A 27,918-nucleotide genomic window follows, 5' to 3' on the forward strand; every position below is an offset into this window, starting at 1 on the left:
TAGAAAAAATCATTATACACCCGGCCGGGTGTTGTGGAAAGCCCTCTCCTATTACGAGGGTGATTTAAGTGCAGTAACTGACATGTGTAAGCGCAGCAAGGGAGTTGGTAGTGGCTGCTCATGTGGCCTGTAACCCAGCACTGTGGAGGCAGCAGCGAGGGTTGGTGGATCACCGCACTGATGTTGTGAATCTCCCTACCCGTGGGTGGGCAGTGGGGACGTGATAAGCCAGGGCTCGCCAGGAGGAGGTACAGCAAAATGTGCACTTTGACCTGTTGCAGCTGTGTGCAGGATAGAGTGTTGCTCCTTCACACGCATGAGTTTTCTCCGGGTGCTCCGGAAAATATGGTTGCAGCATCTGGACATATGACAAACCAGCACGCCGGATTTGGCTGATGAGACGAGAGAAGGTCGAAATTTTGATTTAAAGCTTTCGTGACTGCAGGGATGATGATTGCTTCTTCTGCGTGTCTCCGGTCGCATCCACAGCCGCCACCTCCCCGTCACCGCCCTCTCTGTGCAGCGTTGGTGCCAAGCGCTGAGAGCGAAGGGCGCAGTGGTATTTCCTAACGTTATGCAACCGCTGGCTGGGGGTCTACATTCCAACTTGTAAATACTGCACTGGACAAGGCTTCATCGCTACACGAACGAGCAGACTGTACGTCTCTTTCCCATATCTGGCAATATAAAATAACAATATCAGCAACAACAATATTACTTACACAACCCTTCTGGGAGTTGTGTAATTTCAGCAAACGTTAATTTCACCGGCATGGCCTACGTAAGTGCAGAGCAATACATCTAATTTGTCATTGAGGTGGTTGAGCCAGATGATTGCGTCAGGAGGAGCGGAGCGTTGCATCGCTACGTGACGATGCCTCCTTATTCGTGCGTGTGAATCGGCCATTGAGCCGTTGCATGTTCGTTCCATGGTTTCTGTTCTGGGTGGCCACAGTCGCTCACCTGAGATTAGTAAATTTCCCATTTGTGCGTCAAGTGTCTGCATCTGTCCATGGTTAGTGCAGTGGACGCAGTTGAGGATTGTGGCCCATTAACTTCGTGGAAGATCGAGGCCACGGATCTTCCGCGTCGTCGGATCGTTCACGACTTCTTGTAAACTCCATTCGGCTTTTAAATAATTATCATCATCATCGGGATTTTCGTCGCATTGTTGAAGGTTAAGCGCGTGGGTCCATAAAGGGCCTTGCTGCGTGACTTCAGGCGGCGGCTGGTGAGGGGACTTGATTGAGATCCTCCAGGTGGAGGGGGGCGATGCACGTTTCCCACCATTCGCTTGCATGACAACACGGGGAGCCAGCGAGCGCGCTGGGGTTTGACTCTGGGGTGCCAGTGGTGTATCACCACGTGTGCAGTTGGACATCAGCAAGTCGAGTGTGGCTACTTCTCTGATCCATACCGGTGCTGCACAGTGCTTGGCTCGCGAGCACACGAGCGGAGCCGTCGCTGGTGTCCGCGGCTCCGATGCTGGTGCTTCCCCACCCCAGCTTTGTGTGCTTGGCCCAGCTTGTGGACCAGGTTGAACATTGCCTTCGCCTTGGTCGTGGAAATGTCGGCCCGCGGGTCCAGCTTCTCTCTCTAGGATTGGTCGCAGTGGGGGGTGGGGGGTCACGTTGTGCGGTGTTCGTCGCAATAAAAAAAGGCACTCTCAAGGTGCGCGCCAAGCGTTCCCGTTCTAGAGATGGAATGCGGGGACCGTTGTTTTGTGGGCGTTTGGCCTGAGCCTGCATTTCCGGAAATATCCCTCCACGGCGGTGTTTGGGTCCCTGTCAAGGTGCACTCGGTGTCGTTGAAGGTGGCTGCTTGTGTTGCCAGCAGCATTGCTTCAAGGCAAGCAATACTCTGGGCTAGTTTTGACATGTGGCGTCTCATCAGCAGAGTCAGGCTTGCTTCAATCAATGCTGGCGAACTGTCGGTCTTACAGACAAGGACCCGCTCGTTACACTCCGGGGCCCGAGTTCGACGCAAAATTATATTACAATAATAAGCGGACGATAAGACATATTGTCTGCTTATTTATTTCGTTATTTATATTCTCTCCGACGACGCTAATGATGTTGTTATTTTTGTCCGTTGGCATCAGCTGAGCCTTGCCTTCCCGTTGTTGTCATGGCGATTAAATTTGCCCCCATTCGCCCAGCGAACAAATTCCTGGGATACTTTCATCAGCGACGTGGGCGCGGCGTCCCCGCGGTTCTCATGAAAGAATAATCCCGAGTGAGAAAAAGAAACATATCGACGCGTTTGGAGATGTGAAATGTAACTTCGACGAAAGATTCTGTGCGGGATGTGAGAGTGCACATGTACAGTCAGGTGCCATTGGCATTAATTATCCAGCGTCTCCCCAATTCTGGGGTGCCACCGTGGCTAGGAGATGTTAACTACCTCGCCTGGTATGCAGGAGGTCGTGGGTTCGATCCCGACCCTGACACCTGCTGTGTATTTGGAGTTTGCGTGTCTTTCTCTCATTATCACCATCACGGTGGCTAGGAGATGTTAACTATCTCGCCTGGTATGCAGGAGGTCGTGGGTTTCATCCCGACGCTGACACCTGCTGTATATTTGGAGTTTGCATGTCTCTCTGTCTCATCATCATCATCACGGTGGCTAGGAGATGTTAACTACCTCGCCTGGTACGCAGGAGGTCGTGGGTTTGATCCCGACGCTGACACCTGCTGCTATATATTTGGAGTTTGCGTGTCTCTCTCCCAGTGGTCGCGTGCATTTTCCTCCGGGTCCTCCGGTTTTTCCCTCCACATTTACAAACACGCGTTTTTTGGCTGCTATAAAATCCCACGCCATAAGCCACTTTGTTGAGCTATAAATTGTGGCCAGGTCGCTTCTGAAAAAGATCTATATAGCTCAGTGGGTCTTACCTGGTAAAATAAAAAAACATGTATATTTAATCCGGTTAAGAATAGACTCTGACTTTATCTCGTTTTTACATCGCCTGCCTTCGTACCGATTCGTTTGTAATCACCTCCCTCCCCCACAATTCCGTCGATCGATCCGATCAAGAACCCATGCTTATTTCCCCTCGTTGGTGCCGTCTCATTTGTCTTCTGTCTCGTTCGCTGCATATTACTTGTTTTTAAATGTACCTGTTAGGAGATGAATTTGCATAACCGTTAAGATCGGGGTATAGGGGCCCTTTGAGCCAAGGAGCTCGTTCAAGGGTGACCCCAGAGCGGAATGGAGGAGGAAAGGGGGGAGGAGGGAGGCAAAGGGGTGTGGGAGGGGTGGTGAAAGGGAAGATACAGTGCAGAAGAATGCAACATATTGTGAATCATTCTTACACACGCATCAATGCACGCATTGTAAGAATTGATTGTCATCGTTGATTCACCATTCAATGCCTCATAGAGTGAAACGCCACACGTGGCCCTGGCGGCAAAGCAAGGGGCTGGCGGTTGGAAAGGTTGCGAGTTCACATCCTGGTTGGGGCTAGCGTCCCTTCCCACGGGATCGATAACATTAATTATCACACTTTTGTAGGGAAGTCAACAGCGTTTTTTTTTTCTGAACAGACTCACATTCACCACAGGAAAATGTAGAATTTCCGTCACTGGCTCAAATCAGGGTTGTGAAGGGGAGATAAGAGCATCGAGGCTTCAAATGCTCAGTTGAGAAATGAATTTTCCATTATTGACTTCCACTCCCGGCGTAATGTTTGGCCCGCGCATGGCCCTCACTCTGCCCAGACCTGCTTGCCAAGTTCCAGCTTAAACTGCCAAAACCGCTTCGGGTTGGCCAGGGGGGGGGGGGTTGAGAATGTGGACGGCACTTCCACAATTTCTGGGAAACCTCGGCCAGCCGTTATCGCCGCGACCCAGCAGACGCACAATGGCTGGACCGACTAATGTTGTTGGACTGGGATTTACCCCGAAGCAACTGAAAGTAGCATGCTTTGGCATTGGCAGAGATAATATTTACCAGTTGATGAAGATACAATGATGTATAAACAGTATATCCATGGGCGGGATTTGGGGCGGGGGGCACCGAGGGGGGCATTGCCCCCCCCCCCTCCCCAACTGGGCACCTTTATTAATTTGTTTTCAGTAGTTTACAATTAAGATCAAACATAAATAAATTATATCACCCGCGATTCATAATATGAGGGACAAAGCGAACCCCTGCCCCCCCCCCCAATTTAGAAGTCAAACGCCACCTGTGTATTTATCCAGTCTCTGTCATGGTCGTCGTCATCATCATCCATGGTCAGCCCACTGTTGGATGAAGAGCTCCTCAGCCCGACGCCACTTCTCACGATCTTGCGATGCACTAATCCACCGAGTGCGTGACACACAAGCTGAATTCATCACTCCGTCTCACTGGTGTTGTGTCATCTCTGATGCATTCCATTCCTTGGCGATATATCCCGCATGAAGCCAAGCGTGGCATACCTAACAGTGAAGTTGCATTCCTTTATTCTCTTGTCATGTATTCTGTCACGTAATTGTACTCTCAACGCTGTGAAAGTAATTTCACCAAGCCAAATTACATCAGAAGACATATTTCTTCTTCTGATATTAAGATGTATTTGCACGGTAATTCTATTTTGCTTATACCCAGTTCGTCCTGATATGATTATGATAATGTTGCTGTTATTATGTTTCCTAGCTGAACTTTGCTTTACGTATTTAAAAACAAGTTTGGTGACTCAGGGCCACTAGCGAATAAGATTATCCTGGTCTCTTGAATTCTGCCGTGGTTAAACAAAATCAAACTAAACCATGAGAGTGATGGGAAAACTCAACACGTTTGTTGGTTACATCGTGGCCTCAAAAAGGGAAAAATACAATCGGTGACGTTTCGGACAATGGCCCTTCCTGAAAGCAAATGATGTCGAGGCCAGAGAGAGTAAAATGAATTTGAGATTGCACTTTGATAAAATAAAAATTTAACATTATTTATTTATGGCTTATCAATAGTTACCTATCAGTAATTATTGAGCAAGCAGAAACCCCCATTCGAAAGTAAAATCATAAAACGTTGCTGGCACCTGATCGAGTGAGCGAGTTGCGTCTGGCCAATGAAAACACCTCTTGTCGAAAGGTGCGTTGACTGAACAATGATTGGTCTACCTCTGGTGGCCATGTGACCTCTGCCTGCGCTCCGATTGGAAGGCATCAACCCAGTTGCTCACCAGGGGGGGGGGGGGGGGCAGCAGTGATCAGAATTTGCCAAGCTTTGGGCAACTGATTGTCTGAAAATTGTACATGTGCAGCAAACATTGTGAACCGGGTTTGACTCGAACACGGTGGTGATGCCACCAGTACTTGTTGGGGAATGGTGGTGGTGTGTGTTTCACTACAAACCGGACATTTCTTTTTTTTAATATTGATGGGGACATACTTCGTGTCAATGTTAAGCTGATTATGTGGGTGAGATAATAGCCCACGAGAGCATCCTACTTAACAGGTCATTATCATAACGCGGCCCTCTAAAGTCAAGAGTTTAGTCGACCTTGGTTCACCGTTGACTGCATTAATCAGAGCTCTGAGCTGAGTTGCTGGGGTTTAATTTAGAGTTTAAACTCACTGCCTATGATAATAGGGTTTTCCCCCTTTTGTCTGGCAACAAAACTGAAACCTTTTTTCAAGGAATCATGTGTGCATTAACCACAATACTTGTGGTCAAAATGCAAACAAAAAACACACTGATAATATATGCATTGTCCTTGAAACTGATTGGTCTACACCAGAGACGGCTTTCTTTTGAGCCTCGTCTCAATTGGTGCTAGACCAGAGGACGCCAAAAGGCGTACAGCTCAAAGACAATGCACTATCAAAGTAATGAGGGCTCGAGGTGAGCATCTACATCATTAGACCTGTTTTGCCAGTACCAAAAAAGGGGGGAAAACCTATTATTATTTCTTGGTACTGGCAAAGGAGGTCTAATGATGTAAATGCTCACCCCGAGCCCTCATTACTTTGATAGTGCATTGTCTTTGAGCTGTACGACTTTTGGCGTCCTCTGGTCTAGCACCAATTGAGACGAGGCTCAAAACAAAGCCGTCTCTGGTGTGGACCAATCCGTTTCAAGGACAATACATATATTGTCAGTGTGTTTTTTGTTTGCATTTTGACCACAAGTATTGTGTTTAATGCGCACATGATTCCTTGTAAAAAGGTCTCAGTTTTGTTGCCAGAAAAAAGGGGAAAACCCCTATAATTATATTTTGGTACTGCCAAAGGAGGTCTAATGATGTCACTGCCTATGATTAGACAGGGGTTTCAAGCATAACCGCTTGATCGCATCAGCTCAGTTTCCAATGAACGCACACAGACACACAAAGCCTTGTCAAATTATATCTGGCTTCACTCTTGTTTTTGGGAAATTCCATTTCTAGTCAGTATAAAATATATCGGTTTGAATGTCGTCTTTGTGGCAGGGCGAGTGGAAAAATGCTGCCCCATAGTGCGTGTACAAGCGGTAACTGAAGACATTTCAGAGGTAGCTCTATGATGTCCCCTTCCGGAGTGCTGCACCTCTCCGCGAGAGACACAAATTCATTCTCCTTTACCCCCCCCCGCTCATGCCCCATGACCTCCATCACTGAATCTGATGTCACAGGTGCGATTTAACGAGCGCGCCTGAAATGCTGGTAGATTGAGCCTCATTAGTCCACATTCACTGCGAATGTATTCTTTCCCCTAAGTGACCTAGCCTAGCCGCACAGCCACCTTGCCAACCGTGTGTTTTGTGTAGGACGATCGCCGATGTCAAAGGAGTAATGCCCCTCATCTCTCCGTGCTCTGAATTGGTCCCCCAATTTGTCATTGTCCCCCCCCCCCCTCATCATCCCTCTGGTGTCCCCTCCTATTCACCACCCCTCTTCTCTCCCCTCGCCTTTCCGCCCCCCCACCTTATCCTGCAGGAATCTCCTGGACATGGACACGTTCTCCAAGTCGGACCCGAGTAAGTGATGCCTTGACAAAGGCCCACAATGAGAGGCCACAGGAGCAGCCGGTAAAAATGAAAAAAGGGGATGGGCCCACGGCACTAACGAGTGTGCTGGCGGTGGCAGCCGTGCCAGGACCCACAGGACAAGAGGACCCCCAGGCGCCGGGCTACTAAGGGGAATGAGAAATTGCACCAGGGCCCCATTGTCATGCTCGCTACACCACTGATAGCCGTGGCTGAGTAATGCGACGGTGTTGAGATGACCTACGGCGTATTAATGTTGAACTTGTTTCGCACCGTACATAGCCAACCGTGCTCATCGGAGGGTCACTGTGCCTGTGATCCACCACTTGGGAGGCAAGAGTTGGTGGTTCGCGTGGCATCTGAGAGATGGCAGTTACAGCAACGGGGTGCTTGAATCCTTCTGTGTGGACCTCTGTTATCCTATTGCACGCATGGGTTTTCTCCGGATGCACCCGTTTTCCCTCCGCAAGAAAAATCCAACGTTCATGAATGAGATTGGCCAAACATGCCATGAGATGAGAGGAACCCGTGTAAAAACGAGTCTCGAGACTCGGCGTGTGCTTCCTGTTATAGAGCAGTGGTTCTTGACCTTGGCTGCAGCCTGCACCCCTTTGGTTCTCAGAAAGGGCATCACCCCCCCCCCCCAGGGGGTGCGTGCACCCGAGGTTAAGAACTGCTGGTATAGAGTATTCATATTGCATTATTACAAAAAATATATAATTATGATTAACAATGGGAATGAATTTGCTTTAATTTGTTTTGTGAATCCACTAGGCTTCAAGTTCATTTATTCAAGTTCATTTATTAGGTACAGCCCTGTGAGCAATTCGGCTCTTGAATCGGGTGCAACCGCAACAAACAAAAAACATGAACAAGAAAACATCTTAAAGGGACTATGTGACTATGTGCAAACAGAAAATCCAAGAAAAGACAGCAAAATATTGCAGTATTGCATGCTGCAGCTGCAATATTTTATGCTTCTTTGCGGATCTCAATTAGATGTGAAAGGTGCTGTCCGGCTACTTTGCGATGCCGTATACATTCATATGCACGGTACTTATAGTCAGCGGTGCTAAGCACGGGTCCCAAGGCCCAAACACACCAAGCGGGCAGCAACGGGCGGCACCTTTCAGGTTATAATCGGTGACCGTTAACGCGTGTCCGTAATTGAGCCAAGGTTGTAAGAACTCGGGACGAATGCTCCTCTCGTTCACGTGACGGAGAGGCGCCGTGAACAGTCTGATGCATGCGGAGGCGGCTGCGGCGAAGTGGGTGCCTCAACTGTGCCACGCTTTACAAAATGAGCAATAAACAAAACAGCTGCTTGGCAAATGTTGCCCCTTTGCTGGTGATGGGAGGCACTGGCACCCTTTTCGCTGAGGAAATACGATTGAAGTAAACATTTGGCACGATAAGTAACTGGTCCAGCACTCGACCGTAGGGGCATTGGCCTGCAAAAAATGTGCTAAATATGAACACATTTACTTTTCCTGCCATCGAGATACTTTTCATGCCACTTTGTCTTTAGATGCCAGCCTGGCTTTTTGCTGACTTAGCGGTAGAGGGAGTGGCTCGCAATTTAAAGGCAGCTCATCATACCTTCAGGATAGATAAAATTAAGTACTGCTTCATGGGGAAGTCACCAGCGGTTATTTTATGGAAATGCTTGCCTTCACCATATGAATGGGGAATTTCCACGACTGGCTCATTTAAGCAAGGTAATCACTTTGACTTTAATGTAAGCGGCACATTCGGACAAACAAATTAAACGTTTATGGGACAGTTAAAAAACATTTGTAATTCATCAGTGGCAGCCATGGCCAAACCTGCTCAATGTCCTGTGGCTCCAGTAGCCCAAGAACATTGGGCCTGGGTCTCGGGGAGAGCGTTAAGCGTGTCAGCAAGTTTACCGCTCTTCCAAATCGACTCGAGCGGACGGCCGAGTTCCCCCACTGCGGAGGTAGCTGGCGGTGGCGCTGATCTGCTCGAGTCGAGTCGTTGTGATGATTGTTTGTTTCACGACATCGCGTCTGGCCGGTGAGCTGCGTGGATTCTCCGTCGTCCGCGTTCTCAGTCGTCGAGCTTAGCGGCCATCTCGGGCAAACGTCGCCTCAGACGACGCGATCTCGAGCGTTGTAAGAAGCCAAAGTGATTTCCTGCTCAAACGAGCTGCAAGCCGGTGCTTATCTCCTGTTTACAGTATTGACGAGGGCGAGTCCATCCAAAGAACAACCACTTGTTTTACTTCCCCCACAAGGTGGTGCCTATATTATTCATAATAGAGTTACTTGGGTTAGATCGTGTAAATAGAAATGTGTCGTTAAACCTGCCACCACCTGACACAGCCAATTAGTCAGGTTTGTCACGGAAACAAAACATGCAAATTTGTAATCTACAAACCTCTCAACCGATACGGTTTACCTGTAATTTTTTACAGGGAAATTAAGTTCTCAGGTCCATACGGCGTACAGCCGTTTCAATACGAGCAAATTGTTTTTGTCTATTTGTTTGTGTTTCTCCCTTGTGGAACGTTGAGATTTATACGGGTACGGGGCCACCAATAAGGTCTGAATTGGTCTGTAATACGGTAGGCACTGATAAGCGGTTGACAGGAATGTAACTAGTTCAACATACCGGTGTGTTGGAGCGTAAACCCACAACTTTTACAATTCGAGCACAACATTTCGCCGGTAATTACAAACCAGCCTCGTCAGGCGACAGCCAGAGTTGTAAAGAAATCCTCCTGTTTCGGTCTTGATTAGAGAGATAAATGTGATGTCGTCACTTGGATAATACCGATCGCGACAGCCTAGGTGCGTATCTTATCGACTCCAGAGTGACTATGGGCTGAGTGAACCCTCAAACAGGAATTGAACTCGCAACCTTCCGATGCCTCGGCGCTCGCTCTACCACTGAGCCACCTGGGTTGTTGCATGACCAGGGCTCAATTCTTTTAGCCGGGTCCGGCTGTCCGGCTCGGTGATCCGGAAAACATTGCCACACTGGGGCACACCGCATCGAAATCAGCGCCGTGGCCGCCGTTCGTCACGTGTGCCACTGACTCCGGTTGAGCGACGACGCAGGAACATTTATTCGGGGGGGGGGGGGAGAAATTAAGCCGCTGGCCGTAACATCTTAAGGAATGTGTAAGCCTGTTCCACCCTCTCGAATAATGTTGATCAAAATTACATCGGCTCGTAATCCCGTGGGTTTTTTCGCTGCCCGTCCGTGGGGGGAGTAACGCCACGGCCATCGCGCGTTAACTTCACGCTGTGCCGATCTGTGCGTGTGTCTGGCCCCCCTTTCCTTCTGTCGTTTCCAGTTTGCGTGATGTACGTCCAAGCCGTAGGCAGCCAGGAGTGGCGGGAGGTAAGGTGTTCTCTCTTAGTCCCAGTCCTTGCCGTCTATCTGTGTCCGTTTGTCTGCCACGCCACGCCCTAATGCCTGCCTTTAAATGAACACATTCCTGCGGAAGGAGCTGGTAGGAACGTTGGGTTGCTCTGTCAATGGCCAGGGTCAACGGCGGCGTGGTGTATTCCGCAAATATGGCCGACTGTGAGGGTGGGTACAAGCCGGCGTGAGGAGGTTAAACGTTGAGTTTTATAAGGGCACCACGGGGTGACCAGCCCCTCCCCACCCCTCCCACCCCCACCCAGCCCCACCCTCCCCACCCAGCCCCTCCCCACCCTCCCCTCCCCACCCAACCCCTCCCCACTCTCCCCTCTCCACCCCTCCTATTTTTGGATGCACGACGGACGGACGGACACAATAATCCCCTGTGGGCTGGTGTAACCAGGAGGTTCCTACCAGTAAAATTCCTTTTATTGTCGTAGCGTCCCAAAGAAGCAGAGGTTGGCGTGCTGATCCAAACAACTGCAGAGATCCTGGCTTCGAATCCGGGTTTCACCCGCCCGTGATTAAAACCGGGTTTGCCAATCGTAGTGAGTCAATGGTCGCAGGCTCTGCAGCCCGGTCGCAAATAGCAAAAATACGATCGTTTACATTCGGTTTATCAGTTGGGATACATTCCAGCTCTGAGAAGAAAAATATCGTTTTGACGGTCACGTGACGAATGTTCCTCTCCAATGCAGAGTGGGTGGGAGGGCACTGTCATCTGTGTGCACCAGATGTGACTTGGAGGGATCTCAGTGGTCGCTCGCTCTGTGCTTTCTGCTTGTTTGGACTCTATGGCACTGACAAAATTTGAAAAAGTTACAAACTAATTTGCTTAACGAATGAAGACAAGACCGTAAGCAAATTTAAACAAACAGATGGTTAATTCCTAATTTACGTTCCCAACGTGTGCGTGTGTGTCAATGTGTGTGCGTGTGTGTGCGAACCCGACAAATTCGAGTTCAATTCCCTCTCAGCATTGATGAATATCTGAACCGGTCCTGGGCTTCCCCTAGGTCAACTCAACCTCAAATTTAGTACTTAGTACGATGTGTAAACATCACCACTAGGAAGACAAAGGTGGCCGGGCGTGTTGCTGTGCTGTACAGCCTTCTATAGGTGCTCGCTAACAGCAATTGCCCCAACAGTCTGTTAAAGGCTATGAGGGTTGTCTTTGTGTTTGTTTGGGAACGGTGTGTGCGCGGGTGTGGTTTCTGTCGGCAGTTTGGCCGCACGGAGGTGATCGACAACACTCTGAATCCGGACTTCGTGCGGAAGTTCATCATGGACTACCTGTTTGAAGAACGGCAGAACCTCCGCTTTGACCTGTAATGCCACATCGCCTGGTCACGCTGTCACTCCAACTCGCTCCCACCAACCCCCCCCCCCCCCCCCCCCGGCGCACACCCTCGCAGTCTCGCTCACGGTTACATCGCGCGAGCTGCAGCAGCGTGGACGAGGCGCACCACGACTCGTTAGATCGATTCTTCGCCGCTCACGATGTGCGCGTCGAATTGGCCCTTCGAAAACTTACCCCAAATCGTGCGTGCAAATTACACGATCTTGGGGAGTTTCACAAATGGGGTGGCTTCGCAATAAAATATTGACCATCAACCTGTCGGTGTCATGTTGAAGGTAATTATTTCCAGTTTTGACGACAAACGGCTTATTAATTCGATTCGGCAATTGTTTGACACCCACACGGGTACGTCCGTCAATGTGGGATTTTCACGAGCATTTCTCCCTCATCGAGAAATGTGGACAACGCTATTTCTTGGTAAATCGCGGTCGCGGTCGGTTGACATCGAGAACCACATGCAGTCAAAGGGCCACTTCACAAATACACTCCCAAATTGCCCCGCTCCTTTAAATTGCCTGAGATGTAAGTCCAACATCGTGGAAGTGCACTCACGCGACTGGATATGGAGACCGATCGAGCAAATGAATGGGAAACAACACAAACGCGATGGTACAAATGTGGCGATTTTTTTTTAACTCAAATTTATAATGGAGTTTTTACATTAAGAAGTTAACAGAGCTATGTGCTTTTAAACCATCGTCTAGATTGAAAACTCATTTCTTTAGAACTGCTTTTTTGTTCAGTTTATTGTCCCTCCCCCGCACCTCTGATTAGCCACGGTTGGCTACGTACGGCTGCATACACACAACAACACACACAACACAATCATGCTCGCGCAATATAATATCGATGGACACCTCGCGACGCTGTACAGAAACAGCTGACGTGTTTATTTAACAGAGGAGAGGCGGGAGAAAGGCGTTGAAGTGTAGAGGTGTGAGCGATGTCCAGGTAGCTGGTGGGATCATTTCGGTGGAGGGAGGGCAGCTTGTGGAGACTTTCATCCAGCGGTGCATTGACCGTGGCCGATGACGCTGGATTCGTGCCGCAATGGCCGATTTTCATTGATGAACAATCGGCACCGCTGCCCGCCAGTCCGGTTGCCACCTTGGATACCCGCGCAGCAAACGCCCTCTGAGATGTACTCCGGTCACTCGGGGCGGGTGGTTGACATGAAGCTGCCGCGCAAATCCCCGCGCAATGCACGAGGAGTTATGAGAGCCCTCCCTCCGCGTAGCCGTCCCCTAATAATGCACAACAGCTCGTGAACGAGATGACTGCACGCCCACCGCATCTCACGGCCTCTGACATCTCGTGTTCATCTTCTCCCCGGAGCACCGACGCCTTGTTTACCGCACCGACGATGTACCCCCCCCCCCTCTCCGTTCGCCGTGTGAGTGGCAGTAATTCATCGTCGTCATCCCCAGCCGATTTCATCGCTCCATCTCTGCTGTAGACTCCCTCTCGGGGAGTGTTCCGCCCTTTGGCTGCCACTCCATTTTGAGTCTCAGCCACACAGGAGTAGAAGCCTTTTTGGGGGTTTTTATTTTAAGTCAATCTGAAATTTTCGCTGTTGATAATGTTGTTGTTGTTTGTTGCTGTGTTGCCCAGGACCCCATCTCGCTGCGTTGTGATGACCTAAGTCACACCATTTGTTGTTTTCGTTGTTTTTTTGGCTTTTAGGTTTGATGTGGATTCACGAAGCTCCAACCTCTCCAAGCATGTGAGTCACGCGCACAGTTCACTCGTGATACAAATACAAAGATCCCCCGTATAGCCTTAACAGACCGTTGGGGCAAGTGTTGTTAGCGAGCACCTAATGAAGGCTGGCACGGCACACGAAGGGGTGGGTGGCCACCACCGCGTGCGGCTGCCTTTGTCTCCCTTGTGGCAATGTTTACACGCCACACAAGGTTCTCATTGGAGGCTAATTATGAACTTAGACACACACACGCGCCCACTTACACATTCGTGCGTGTATGCACATGCCTCGTGCCCTCCCACACGCGAGCACACACTTGACAAGGTTGCTGGCACTTGCGTCACGAGTTATGTAATGGTAAACAATCACACGAGAGTGCTTCGTTAAATAAATACGTTCACAGTTGGGATCATTGCTGCTCTCCGATGTGGTTTTCGGGCCGTGCCGTGCGTTGTTTTTCGCAACGATGCCCGACGTACTGGGAGCTTCTTCAGGGACTGAATTGAAGAAGCTCTCAGCAGGAACGAGCGATGCAACACACACGTCGGCGCACACCATGGCACACGTACACACGCGCACCCACACACACACGCGCACGATCTGACCTAATCCATTACCTGTGTGCCATCTTTGTCTGCACTGCCCCTGGGAATAAACAGAAGGTAACATTTGAAACAAAAACAAAAAAACACTCTCCCTCCACGAACCACTCCTTCCCTTCGATAGCTGAACCACCAGCACCCTCAACCCTTCCACCACCGTCCTACCAAAGTCTTCATACACCCTCTCCTCCTCCTCGATGGTTCCTTCCGTTCCCGCACCGCAACCTGTTCCTGTCAGTCCCCTCACCGCTGCTCCTAACCCCCACCGCGCACACCCTCCTGGATGTCACGAACCGTTCGGAGCGTGGACATTCTTGGCTGTCACCCCATTGCACCGCAAACAGGCAACGGCCGACCCAGAAACCCGCACACCCACGCACCCCCATGCGACCACGCACCCGTACACCCACGCACCCACACATCCACACACCCGCACACCCACACACCCGCACACCCACACACACGCACACCCATGTACCCACACATCCACACACCCACATGCCCACACACCCACACACCCGCACACCCACACACCTGGAAACCCAAATTAACGGGGCTTGGTTTCTTGCTGGTAGACCGGCGTAAGCACGTGACTGGTAGCCACAACCATAGCGAGATGTGTACTGGATGTGGCCGTCACGAGAGTGAAAATATTTCCATGGTCACTGGACAATATTTCACGGACAGATTGGCCCGGCTGAAATGAAACCCTGGTCTCACGTAGAGACACAAAGGCTTAACGTAGACTTAGACAAGCGTGAGCTTACAGAGACATATCGAGAGACCTATACACTCACATATACAGAGCCGCGGTCTCACTCAGATCGTTTCTTCCTGAGTTGTTGTTGGTAGCCATGAGTAAGTGGCAACTTGACCAGCACAGGTTTCCCTCACTTTATGTGGTAGATGCTTTCCAAAAAAAGGGCTTCACAAAGGAAAAACCGCACGAGACAGATGCCTGCCGAGCAGCGCGCACAGTACACACACAATGCTGTCCCACACCCGACCGCGTAGCCGCATACGAGAGCGAAATTTGAGCAGAAATAGGTTTGTAGCATATATCCGCAAAATCGCACAAATCGAACTCACACGAAGCGAAGAGAAACCTGAATCCCCAGAGATGTATACTGGGTGTATGGTGTACCGCATGGGGAAACAGGCCTGGGTGTCACCGATGTCTTGTGACGCATGCCATCGAATAAAAGCAATACCATTTGCTTAAGCCGCCCAGGTGCCTTGTGGCACACCATCTGCACCACAGATGTGGCACCTGCAAAAATGCCATGACAAAGATCCCCCATAGAGCCTTCACAGACTGTTGGGGCAAGGGCTGTTAGCGAGCACCTATGAAGGCCGGCATGGCACACGAGGGGGTGGATGGCCAGCACCACATACGGCCGCCTTTGTCTCCCCAGTGGCGATGTTTACACACCGCACTGGGTACTCATTTGAGGCTGAGTCGACCTAGGGGAGGCCCAGGATCGATTCAGATAATCGTCACTGGTGTTGGCCGTGAGCGGGAATTGAACCCGGATCGTCGGGTTCGTAACGCAGCACAGCGCTAGCCGCTACACCACCGCTCCCCACACACAAACATACACACGCACATACAGACACGCACACACACACGCACGTACGTGGAAACAGCCCATACCTCCCATTAATGTTTTAAATGGCGGTAATTGTGTAGGTGAAATTTTTTAATTGTACACAGTAAACACGGTTATGACTGTAACAGCGACGTTACATAAGCAGTCTGTGAAGTAGAGAGCAAAAGGCCGCTGGGATTGTATGTGTGTAGTGCCAGCATGTGTGTCTGTGTGTGCACGTGCGTGTGTGCAAGCGGCTATACGAGGGATCTCTTGCACGTGCGCTTGTTGGCACCAATCTTGAATGCGGCAGCCATCTCAGTCAGTTCACCTATAACACCTGGGTCTGTCCCGTGACCTCCTACCCGCATACACTTCACGTGGCCTCAAAGTGCACCTAGCCTGTCACAAGCGCTGTAGTGACATATACCGCCACTTTGTGGCGACTGTTGGCTGCTTTTGTTGCTGTTGTTTGTTGTGCTCATGCGTGCGTATGTGTGTGTGTGTGTCTTTTGTTGTTGTATATGTGTTGTGTGTGCCTGCGTGTCAATGTACGTGAGTGCACGCGTGTATGTGCGTGCGTGTGTGCATCTGCGTGTATGTGCATATGGGTGCACACACGTGTATGTGCCTGTGTCTGTGTGTGTGTGTGCACTTGTGTGTGTGTGCGTTTGTGTGTGTCTATGCGCGTGTGTGCACGTGCGCGTGTGTACGTGTGTGCACGTCTCTACGTGATGTTTGTCTTTGTGTATGTGCACGTGGGTGTATGTGCGCGTGTTTGCGTGCTCGTGCGTGTGTGTGTGTGTGCGCGCGTTTGTGTTGTTTGTCTTTGCATGCGCGCGTGCGTGTGCAGGACTTCCTTGGACAGGCGTTCTGCTCTCTGGGCGAGGTGGTGGGCTCAGTTGGGAGCCGCCTTGAGAAGCCCCTCGGGTGAGTTCCGGGCAGGAGGCGGTGCTACCGGTCCCCTCTGCGATTGGGCCAAATGGATGGGCGAGCTCAGAGGGGAAGAGCGGGCGTGGGCACCGAACATTCTGCCAACCAAACATCCGCAGACACGCGCACACAGCAAGGGAGTTGAGACGCGCTCTTGCAAGCGACAACCACCTGCTCGTCAACAAAGACCTCGACGATGTCACCTCTCCACCAGTCGGGACGCGAGTCCCGATTCCCCCGTCTGGGATATCGCGCTGCTGCTGCTGTCACCATCCTGGAATCTCGCCCCGAGCTCCGGAAGAATGCTGGCGAGCAGAGTGGAGCGACGCGGATGCCCAGAATGAACACGTCACTCGAGACGCAAAAAATCGCACGCCTCCTGGCTTTGACATTCCTCCTCGAAGTCACCAGTGGCGTAACCATCAACCGCGTAAGAACATCAACGGCAGGCCGATGTCCGCATCCGCTTCATGAATTGCAAATTTAAAACGCAAGCCACAGCGGTGCGATCGTGGCCACGCAACCCAAACTGCGAGCGACAAAAGTAGTAAACCACTGCAATCTGCGCGCCATCATATGGAGGAGGAATATCAAACCTGAACGAACGCTCTCTCCTCAAGCCCTCTCGTAGCTAGCAGACCTCGACATTGGCATCTAGCTGCTGAACACATTGCCATACTCGAGCATAGAATCGTACCAAGCATATTGGAAAATGCTTGAAGAAAATCACTGGCTCTGACAGGACTGATAGATATCGATGCTGTCAATTTTTGCCGCAATTTTTGCAGAGAAGGCACGGCGATGCTGAGTGGGACCCAACCCCACGCTCCTAACATTTTGCACTTGGGATGATGCACATTACAATAATGGACTTCACTGCCAAAAATAAAGTGTGGGAGTGTGCGAGTGAGAGAATATATTTTCACGCGTGTGTGTTCGGCTGTGGGTATGTGTGCCTGTGGAACAGTAGTGTAACGGTTAGCGCACTGCATTACGAACCTGGCAACCCGCGTTCGATTCCCGCTCACGGCCAACACCAGTGACGAGTATCTGAACTGGTCCTGGGCCTCCCCTAGGTCTACTCAGTCTCAAATAAGTGCCTGGCGCGATGTGTAAACATTTCCACTGGGGAGACAAAGGCGGCCGGGCGTGGTGCTGGCCACCCACCCCCTTGTGTGCCGTGCCGACCCTCATAGGTGCTCGCTAACAGCACTTGCCCCAAAAGTCTGTTAAGGCTATACGGGGGGTCTTTGTCTTTGTCTTCGTGTGTGAGCAGGGGAATACCTGGAAAGAAATGTGGGAGCATAATTCTGACGGCTGAGGAACTGGGAAACTGTCGGGTGAGGCCTCTCATTCCCTCCCCTCCCATCTGGCCAACCGCAGTGTTTACGGCCATGTGGGAAACACAGCAGTGTTTTTTCTGAATCGCTGGAGATGCAACACTGATGCCTGCGTGTGGGATTCAACACGTCGAAATGTAATACGGGCATCGTCAACAGCAGGGCAGGGTACATCTAAAAATAATGTTCTTTATTTACCCGGGGAAAGCCTCTCCGGGTCTCGAGCTGTCTCTTATAGTGTGAGTGCTATCTTCGAATGTTTTGGATCGTGCCATTTGAGACAGTTTGGCTTTGTGGTTAAACGCTTGAATCGTCGCACGGGTGCGACCACGTGGGGTTTCTCCGTTGCGATGTGTAGCTTCCCCGATGTGTACTCTCTTGGGGGTTCATGAGCACACTGGCACCGGGGGATCTCCGGTCCAATCTCTAGGCACGGTAGTTGAAAACAATGAACACGTTTCTTAAATTCTCCCACCGCTTCTGTTCACCCAGCAGTGTGTAAAGTTAAAATTTAACTATTATAAATATTCAACTACATTTATTTTACCGGGTAAGGCCCACTAAGCTACGTAGCTCTTTTTCAGACGCGACCTGGCCACAAATGATAGCTCAACGAAGCGGCTTATTGCGTCGAAATTTATGGCAGACAAATACTCTGAACGCGTGTTGATTATAAATGTGGAGAGTGAAAAAAATTTCGGCTCAAATAGATGTATTTAAAGCGGTGGGATACCCAGAATGTGTACTCAAATCTAATAAGACGTCTGGTCAGCGTATAGGCCAAAATACCCTCTTACTTTACTATTTGGTTCTTTCGGTAAAGTCACGTAGAAAGAAAATAAATTAAATAATAGTGTACGACGTTTCAATTGCAACACAAGCAACCGTCATCAGGTAGAACTACATTTGAGAGAGAGACAAAACACAGACACGGAGATACACAGACAGACACACAAGCAGAGAGAGAGACAACACAGACACACAGAGAGAGACACACAACATAGACAGACAGAGCTATATGTAGTAATTCCTGGAGTCACGAAAGCTTCAAATCAAGTTTGACCCTCTTAATTTCTAGATGGGCTTTCTAGAAAAAATCTCTCTCTGGTGGAGGTCCTTCTGCCGGCATCGGTGAGAGCGTGCAATTGCAGGGCCTGCACTTGTAACAACAAAACCTCTGCTCCCAATCCTTCACCTCCGTTTCCCTCTGTACAGAGTCAAACTCATTACCAGCTGGATGCCCGCATGCCAGTATTGTACTGGGAGCATTCCTATCTCGTTAATTTTTTTTGGGGAGGGTGGGGGGCGTTCTCTAGCCACCTGCAAGGCTGCTCGGGGTTCTCAGCAGCTTCGCTCTGACGTTCATTTGTTTAAGCAAAGACAAATTGGTTGCACCGGTGCGCACACAATCACGCGCGCGTGTGCGCGTGATTGTGTGCACTCCCACCGACAGCGTAGCAGCTAGCGCACGGCGTTACTGACCCCAGGCAACCCTGAGTGCCCATTCCTGACCACGGCTAACATCGTCAGTGGCGATTATTTAAACCGGTCCTGTACCTCCCCTAGGTCGACTCAGCCAAACAATAGCATTTGTTGCGCTGGATAGACGTTAGCACTGGGGAGACAAATGCGGTCGGGTGTGTGTTACTGGGCATTCCATACCTGCTCGTGAGCCGTGCCGGCCTTCATAGGCGCCTTTCTCCAACAGCACTTGCCCCCATAACCTGTTGAGGCTACACGGTATATCTCTGTCTATATGTCTGTGTCCACCCACGCGCGCAAATGCTCACACACCACTGGCCCTCCGAGATCAGGCCACAAGCCAGGGCCAATTCAATTCTGGGTTATTTAATTCTTCTCTTGGAGACTCAAATTAAACTTCGCCACAAATGCATTCGTTTCCTGCCGAGGGAAGAGCTCATTTCAAATCAATAGCGTGCGGCCTGATTCGATGCTCCCAGGCAACTTGCAAGTGTGTGGCTGCGGAGTGCACTACATCGCACAGCCACATTCGTGTAATCAACGCCGGCGTTCGTTTTTGTGTCCGCGCACAGAATCACCGGCGGTGCGGTGGCTAAGCGCGCCACGTTAGGAGCCGGCCCCGCTGCCTGAGTTCCATTGCTGGCCGTGGCTAACGGCATCGGTGGCGGAGTATGTGCTCAAACGGAGACTCAAATTAAACTTTATTTTTAACGCTTCGCAACTTAGGTTGACACCAGCATTTAGGCATTGGCTCTGTTCCTTTTGGCCGCAACATGGGGTCATGCTCGCAAAGGTGGTCCTATGTAGATGAATATGTTTTACTTAAAGTTATGTGACCATCAGCGACTTATTCGAGAGAAAAGTTGCCAAACTGACCTCGAGGTTGCCTCAAACTTGCAGTCACAAACCAGCGCGAAACGCACTACAGTCAAAAACTATAAACTATTTAAATGTTTATACTCTTTGGTTCTTTCGGTAAAGTCACGTAGATATAAAATATAATAAATCACGACGTCATCATCAGGTGGGGAAACCACAGCGAGAACATGTTTTGTTGAAGTAGGAGAGAGAGTTGCCGTGGTAAGAGGTTATATAGGTGAGAAAGGGGGGATGGGCAAGGAGGGAGAGAGAGGGGGGTGTGGGGTAGGGGGAGCGCTGCGTGGACGCTAGGAGAGGGACGTGAGGCTGGGGGGGGGGGGAATGGGCGGGGCTGGAAGTGGGAGGCCGAGAGAGCTGGGGATGCGGGGGGGGCGGGAAATGGGGGGGGGAAGTTAACTCAAAAAAATTTATATTTTAATTTTACCAGGTAAGGCCCACTGAGCTATGCAGCTCTTTTTCATAAGTGACCTAGCCACAAATGATAGCTCAACGAAGTGGCTTATCACGTCGAAATGTTTAGCGGCCAAATACTCTAAAGGCGTGTTTCTAAATGTGGAGGGAAAAACCGAGGGACCCAGAGAAAAATCCACGCGACCACGCAGATAACAGACACCGGTCAGGATCGAACCCATATAACACGGCTCATTACACTGCGGATTTGGATATAACTCGGGGTAAACAACGTAAGAGCATGGATGAAAGATAATTTTTGTTGACCAGCAGATCGGTGCTTCGCTACCAGTGGTGAATAAATCGCCACGGCAGAGTCCCAGCGCGTTGATCAGTGGCCGATTCAGCCCCCCCTCCCCCACTACTCCGCCCCCCTTCCCTCTCGATGAGTTGCGCAAAACGGCAGCGGACAGCCGTCAGCCCCCCACCCCGGCCCCTCTCAACTCCCTCGTTGGGCAGACAGACACGGAGGGCACACACAGCGACGGTTTCGCACGCAGACCCAGAGACACATACATCTGACGCGGAGACACGGACGCACGCTCATACACTAGCGGACTGTCGGGGCAAGTGCTGTTAGCGAGCACCTATGAAGGCCGATACGGCACACGAGGGGGTGGTTGGGTGAGCAACACCACGCCCGACTGCCTTTGTCTTCCTAGTAGCGATGTTTACTGCACACCGCACTAGGTACTTATTTGAGGCTCAGTCGACCTAGGGGAGGCCCAGGACCGGTTCAGATAATCGTCACTGGTGTCGACCGTGAGCGGGAATCGAGCCCGGGTCGCTGGGTTCATAGCGCAGCGTGTTAACCGCTACGCCACCGCTCCCCACACACACAGGGAAATGGACTCGAATTGTAAATGGCGTGTATTTACTCTCCAACACGCCGGTGGTGCTGAAGTGGTAACTAATTGGCATGTTTTGTTTACGTGACAAACCTTGCTAATTGGCTGTGGAGGATTGTGGCGGGTTTAACGACGCATTCATATTCACACAATCTAACCAAAGAATACCTCTATGAAAGGAACACGCATGTTCCCCTCTAACGTGGGTAGCGGTGATTGTTACTCATCTCCCCATGACGCCCTGGGTTAGGTTTGGGCTTCAACTGCTTGGTTCAAATGTGCAAACCCGGATTTGTGACTCTGACAGCCACCGGTCGGGCTTGCCTGCCACTCGTGAGGATGTCCCAGCACAAAAAAAATTCACGCTGCAAAGTGTCACAGAAACCATGCAAATGACGACGGCAATGATGATGTTAGTTGTCCTGTGGGTTACAGTCAAGTCTGTGGATGCCATGTGTTGGATTTGTCTTTGTGTCGTCGACTAAAGCAGTCGAATTGTATCGTCGTCAAACACTCTCAGTTATTAAATATCGGTCTAAGGGATGTGAATTCCCCCCAGCCCCCTCCCCCACCAGCATGTTCAGGTCAGCCAGCCAATCAATGAAGTCAGTGAATATTGTTAAATACATCTCGTAAATTACCAATTATCATGTCCAGTCTTCCTCCGTGCCCTGCCGTGTCTAGTAACGCCACTACATTATCCTGGTCTGCCTCTTCACTCAGATTCGGTTAGTTTAGTCTCGTCGTGGTGGTGATGATGATGATGGTGGCAGTGGAGATGGTGATGATAATGTAAATGATGGTGGGCAGCAGTTGTTGTCACTCGATGGTTATCGTCCACTCAATGATCATAGTTTACGCCAAAAAAAACACAGGTGACCGATGTTTTCATTTTCGTGACGCCAAGACTGATCAAATGGAATAGCTTGGGACCCCCTCCCTCCCTGGGTCTAAACACTCGGTGAGGCTTTCCTGAGTAAATATCACATTATTACCACTGCTACACTCGGCGTTGAGTCGTTGAATGGCCTTGATATCCATCCCTGTGCGATGGCATTATACAATGCGGAGCGCGTGTAAGCAGCCCGCGAATAGCAATATTTATCTCTCTCTCTCTGCTGAAGCCCTCTCGTCGTGACCAGCAGCAGTGCCTCGACATTAGCATCTGGCTCCTGAACACCTTGCTGCTGCTGCTGCTGCTGTCATTGTGCGCCGGCATTGAATAGCAAAACCGCAATGCCCATGCGCTGGTCGAGAGTTACAGAAGGGAACTGTGTATAATAGAAATGTTAAATAAATTAGACACGTTCCTCAGTAACACTCTTGTGTGTGTCCTTGAAAGAAAAAGTGCACAATAGGCGACGTTTCGGCCAGTGGCCTGAAGAAACGGGGTGGATTATAAAGAGTTGGAGACTGCACTTAACACTGTGGGGCCCGATGCAAATCGCATTTTCAAATATTTTACCGATTAACATTTTTTTTCATTGGCATATGAAGAGTTACACTCACAGTAGTTATTGAGTGTGCACGAGCCCCTTCAATAATAAAACACCTATTACTAAAGAGACGGATCATTTTTTTTTATAAAAGGTTAAATTATAAATGTTGCTCGCACAGTGCATTATAGATATAACTTTTGTAGTGAGGGAATTATAAACTCTTATTGTCAGCAGCTCTTTCTCCCGTGTCAGCGGTTGTCCTGCTGCATCGGTGCCACCTGATGAAGGTCGCTTGTGTTGCGATTGAAACGTCGTGTTTTTATTTTATTCTATTTCTACCTACGTGACTTTACCGAAATAACCAAAAACGAGGGAATTATACTCAGGGCTCTCCGATGTGAATTCGGTTTGTGCCGCTGGTTGTCCGGCATGACGTTCGACGTTTCGCTCCACGTGCCTGCAGCAGCAGCATCATCGTCCTCGTCACTTCAGGAACTGAGCGAGCTTCAGGCAAAGTTTAGCGACACGTCGGGGCGTCGTGCCGGACGACACCTGGCACCGACCCTAAACCACGTGGGAACACCGATGCACCCAGTCGTAGATCGTGTTCGGGTTCTCGGCGGAGGCGGCGGTTGTGGTTGTTGACCTACGGCTGGGTGAGCTCACCTGCCCCCTTACCCACCCACTGCCCACCCAGGACATTGCCACCATGCAGTTCTGTGGAAACAAGCTGGACAAGAAGGATTTCTTCGGCAAGTCGGACCCCTTCCTCGTGTTTTACCGCAGCAATGAGGACGGCTCGTGAGTGCTCACCACAGCAACAATAACAACAGCCGCCATTCGCCACTAAGCGGCGGTGACGTCACCGCAACGCTGGTGCCAGGCTGGGTGCACTTTGAGGCCACGTGAAGTGTGGAAGGCTCACCGGGGGCAGACCCAAGTCTAATGGGTTAACTGCCTGAGATGACTCGCTGATGTGATACACCACCTGTGCTCCCCAATGTGGCAAGTTGCCACAGTGGGAAGTGCACAAAGATCCCCCGTATAGCCTTAACAGACTGTAGGGGCAAGTGCTGTTAGCGAGCACCTATGAAGGCCAGACCGGTACACGAGGGGGTGGGTGGCCAGCACCATGCCCGACCGCCTTTGTCTCCCCAGTGGCGATGTTTACAACACCGTACCAGGTACTCATTTGAGGCTGAGTCGACCTAGGGGAGGCCCTGAACCAGTTCAGATAATCGTCACTGCTGTTGGCAGTGAGCAGCAATTGAACCCGGGTTGCCGGGTTCATAGCGCAGCACGCTAACCGCTACACCACCGCTCCCCACCTACATATGAAGTATAGTAAACTACGGCGGGAAACCACTTGACGGGTAGCACACTTTATTCACACTTGGGTTATCATAATAACACGTGTTGTCACTACAGCTCACGCTACACGTTCCACCTGACACGGGTGGTAACTACTGCTCATGCTACACGTTCCACCCGGCTACACACCCACGGGCATTCCAGCCCCGTAGCATCCGGGGGAACCTCTAGACCCACCCCAACTTGGGTACGGATCACGACCACTGGGTCCCGTGGCCCGGTCCTCACACGGACGTCCGGCCCCCGGGTCCCAAGGTCCCGCCTCTGAGCCACACAGGGCCCCGGTCCTTACAAGGACAGCAGGACTAGGTGTCTCAGGGCCCTATCTCTTCCTCCTCCGTCTTCCGTCTTCACTGGTCACCAACTTTTCCTCGAGCGCCCGCGCGCACCGCCTTATATAGCCCTCCGCTCCAAGGAGACGGAGCCTATGCGGACTGCGATGCGAGCACCCACCCTAACCGACCAATCATCACGCGCTGCCACACGATCCCTTCTTGTGCCAGCGCACATAACCAATCCCCTCGCGCTGCCACACGATCCATCACTGTCAGCGCGCGTCACCAACACACAGCCAATCACCATCACATAACCCATGACCCCGCGCTGACCTACGATCCCTCACCGTCAGCGCGTGTCACCAACACACAGCCAATTACCACGCGCTACCCTACGATCCTTACTATCAGCGCGTATCACCACTACATCACCCCCCCCCACATAGCTCGCAGCCAAACAACAACAAACCAACAAAAAAAACCCACTCCCGAAGTGTGCCCCGTAACACAACAACAACGCAAAACAACAACACAACACAACAAGACAACACAACAACACAACACAACAAGACAACACAACAACACAACACAACAACAACCTATGTACAAACCGACGAGCAACACAGTAAAGTTATTCCGAAAAAAAACGTGTCCAGTGTCTCCTTGACTACCGATCCCCCTTCCACACGCTCCTTGAAAGGGTGATAAAGTGGTCGAGCGGACGAGGAACGTAGTGACGAGACGCTTCGGCCGCGTCGGCCCGCATCCCCACCCCATTTATTCGGTCAGGAAAAGTTGCGCGACCTAGCGCGAGTCCGCCTGGCCGGTCCGTCGTACGGGACGAGACGCTGTCGACCGTCCGGTGGCACCGGCAGCCCAGGAAGGCACGGTTCGGGCCTGGAAGAACCGGCCATGCCCCGGGGATCCGGTCGCCGGTGGTCGGCAGCCGTCAGTTCCCGGACACCTGGGAGCAGATCAGGCGAAAACATGTGAGGATCAGACGAAGAAATCCCCCTCCCCGGGTCGTCGGTCACATCACCTGCTCGGTCATCACGACACAAAGGAAGGCCATATGGCGGCGAGAACGGTTTTAGCCGGGAGGGGTGAACGTACCACCGGCGCTTTCCCCATTTTATCTGAACGCACTGGGGGCGTACAACCCGCACGACCTCCACGGGTCCCCGCCATGGCCTCAACAATTTAGGTGACGTAGCCAAAGGTGCATGAGGGCAGTGCAGCCAGGCCTTATTGCCCGGTTTCCAATCGTGCACGGACACCTTCCGTGCACGCAAGCGCTCGTTGGCGACTTGCCGAGATCTTGAATTAAGCCGTGCGGCCTCCCGTGCCTCGGCGAGTTTTGCAATGTTAAATTTAATATGGACGGCCAATTTGGAATTAGGCCGTGGCGCGGAAAGTCCCAGCTGAGTCTCCATGGGCGGATCGGCTTCCCGACCATACATCAGATAAAATGGGGAAAACCCCGTAGCTGCGTGGGGGGCCATTCTATACGCGGCGAGGACCCCCGGGACCTGCAAGTCCCAGTCAACCTGTGCCTCGCACACCTACTGGCACAACATGGAGGTTAAAGTCCTGTGGAGTCGCTCCACCATCCCGTCAGTCTGTGGGTGGTACGGGGAGGTACGCACCTTTTTAGTACCCAAAAGGTCGCACACCTCCTGCAGCAATTTACTCGAAAAATTCTTTCCCTGGTCAGTCAGCAAGCGTTCGGGAGCCCCCTTGTCCAAGACGTAGCCTTGGACAAAAGCATCCGCCACGGCCGCCGCTGACTGGTTGGCGAGTGGCCACGCCATAGGCCATCGGGTAAAGTATTCCACACCAACCAACAGGTACTTGTTACCCCTAGGCGTGACAGGAAAAGGCCCCAAAATATCCAGCGCAACGAGCTCGTTGGTGCGCGAGACCTGAATAGACTGCAGCGGTGGATTCGGCGCAACGGGCGGTGGTTTCCGTTTGGCGCAATCCACACACCCCTTCAGTATATTGACCACATCGCTCCCCATCCCCGGCCAATAATAGTCCCGCTGGATCAGGGCAAGCGTTTTGTTTACCCCCAGATGTAAGAGGCGTTCGTGTGCAGCCAAAACAACTTTGCCCCGCATAGCGTAAGGCACGACGAGTGCGTGCCGCCGGGACATATTGTCCCACCTCATTAGCAGGCCCTGCTTGAGCAGCCAGGAGCCAGCCCATGTTCGACCCTCCTCGGGACCCCCCGCCCTACGACGCAACGCGAGCAGGGAGCTGTCAGCCATCTGGAGTCGGCCCCACTCAACGAGAGACAGTGAAAGTAGCGAGTCCCCGCCCGCAGGGTTAGCGGGAACGTCAACCATCGGCGCATTCGTGGCCGCGACCAACTCACTCTCGGGCACAGCACCTGGCGGTTTACAGCGCGCCGACCCCATCAAGCACGCACATTCAGGACTGGGCGACAACCGCGACAGGGCATCCGCGTTGGTGTGGCGCAACCCCTTACGGTAAGTGGTCGTAAATTGATAGTCCTGGAGGACTTCCAACCACCGTGACAATTGGCCCGAGGGCTGGGCGACCCTCAATGAATACTGAAGCGCCGCGTGGTCGGTCCGGACCGTAAAATGATGGCCATAGAGATAAGGCCGAAATTGCTGCACAAAAAAAACAATAGCCAGCAACTCGCGACGGGTGACGCAGTAGCGCTGTTCCGCAGGCGACAAAACCCTGCTACCATAGGCGACCACCCGTTCAACTCCCCCAACGACCTGTGAGAGCACCCCCCAATGCCCGTGTTTCTAGCATCAGTATCCAGCAAGAAGGGATTCGTAAAGTCAGGGTAACGTAAGGGCGGGGCACCCACCAAGGCGTCCCGAAGGGAGCAGAACGCGGCCTCCTCCTCTGGCCCCCATCGAAACCTGACTCCTTTGGCTGTTAGAGCGTGCAAGGGTTTGGCAATGGTGGCGAAATGCTCCACGAATCGGCGGTAGTATGACGCAAAACCAATGAAGCTGCGGACCTCAGAAACCGACGTGGGCGTTGGCCATGAACTGACACAGTTTGTCTTCGCGGGATCGGTGGAGAACCCTGAAGAATCGACAATGTGGCCCAAGTACCTTACGGATTTTTGCAGAAGGTGGCATTTCGCCGGTTTGAACTTTAACTTAGCCGAACGCATCCGCAAGAACACCCCTCTTAATCGCTGGAGGTGTTCCTCAAAGGTTTTACTGAAAACAATGACATCGTCAAGATAAATTAAGCAAGTATCCCATTGCAAACCCGACAAAACCAATTCCATAAGGCGCTGAAACGTCGCGGGAGC

General features: G+C 51.3%; 1 protein-coding gene across 1 annotated transcript in view; it reads left to right on the forward strand.

Moving 5' to 3' along the window:
* Positions 1-27,918, forward strand: part of LOC144730134 (copine-8-like) — a 79,902-nt gene that overhangs the window by 8,665 nt on the left and 43,319 nt on the right. Inside the window, exons 2-8 of the mRNA XM_078610715.1 lie at positions 6,899-6,939; positions 10,271-10,317; positions 11,566-11,669; positions 13,385-13,424; positions 16,448-16,524; positions 17,804-17,867; positions 23,663-23,766. Coding sequence (XP_078466841.1) covers positions 6,899-6,939; positions 10,271-10,317; positions 11,566-11,669; positions 13,385-13,424; positions 16,448-16,524; positions 17,804-17,867; positions 23,663-23,766 — 477 coding nt within the window. The remainder of the gene's footprint in view (positions 1-6,898; positions 6,940-10,270; positions 10,318-11,565; positions 11,670-13,384; positions 13,425-16,447; positions 16,525-17,803; positions 17,868-23,662; positions 23,767-27,918) is intronic.

This window comes from Lampetra planeri, chromosome 34 (genome assembly GCF_965212315.1).
Source record: "Lampetra planeri chromosome 34, kcLamPlan1.2.h2, whole genome shotgun sequence".
Lineage (NCBI taxonomy): Eukaryota > Metazoa > Chordata > Hyperoartia > Petromyzontiformes > Petromyzontidae > Lampetra > Lampetra planeri.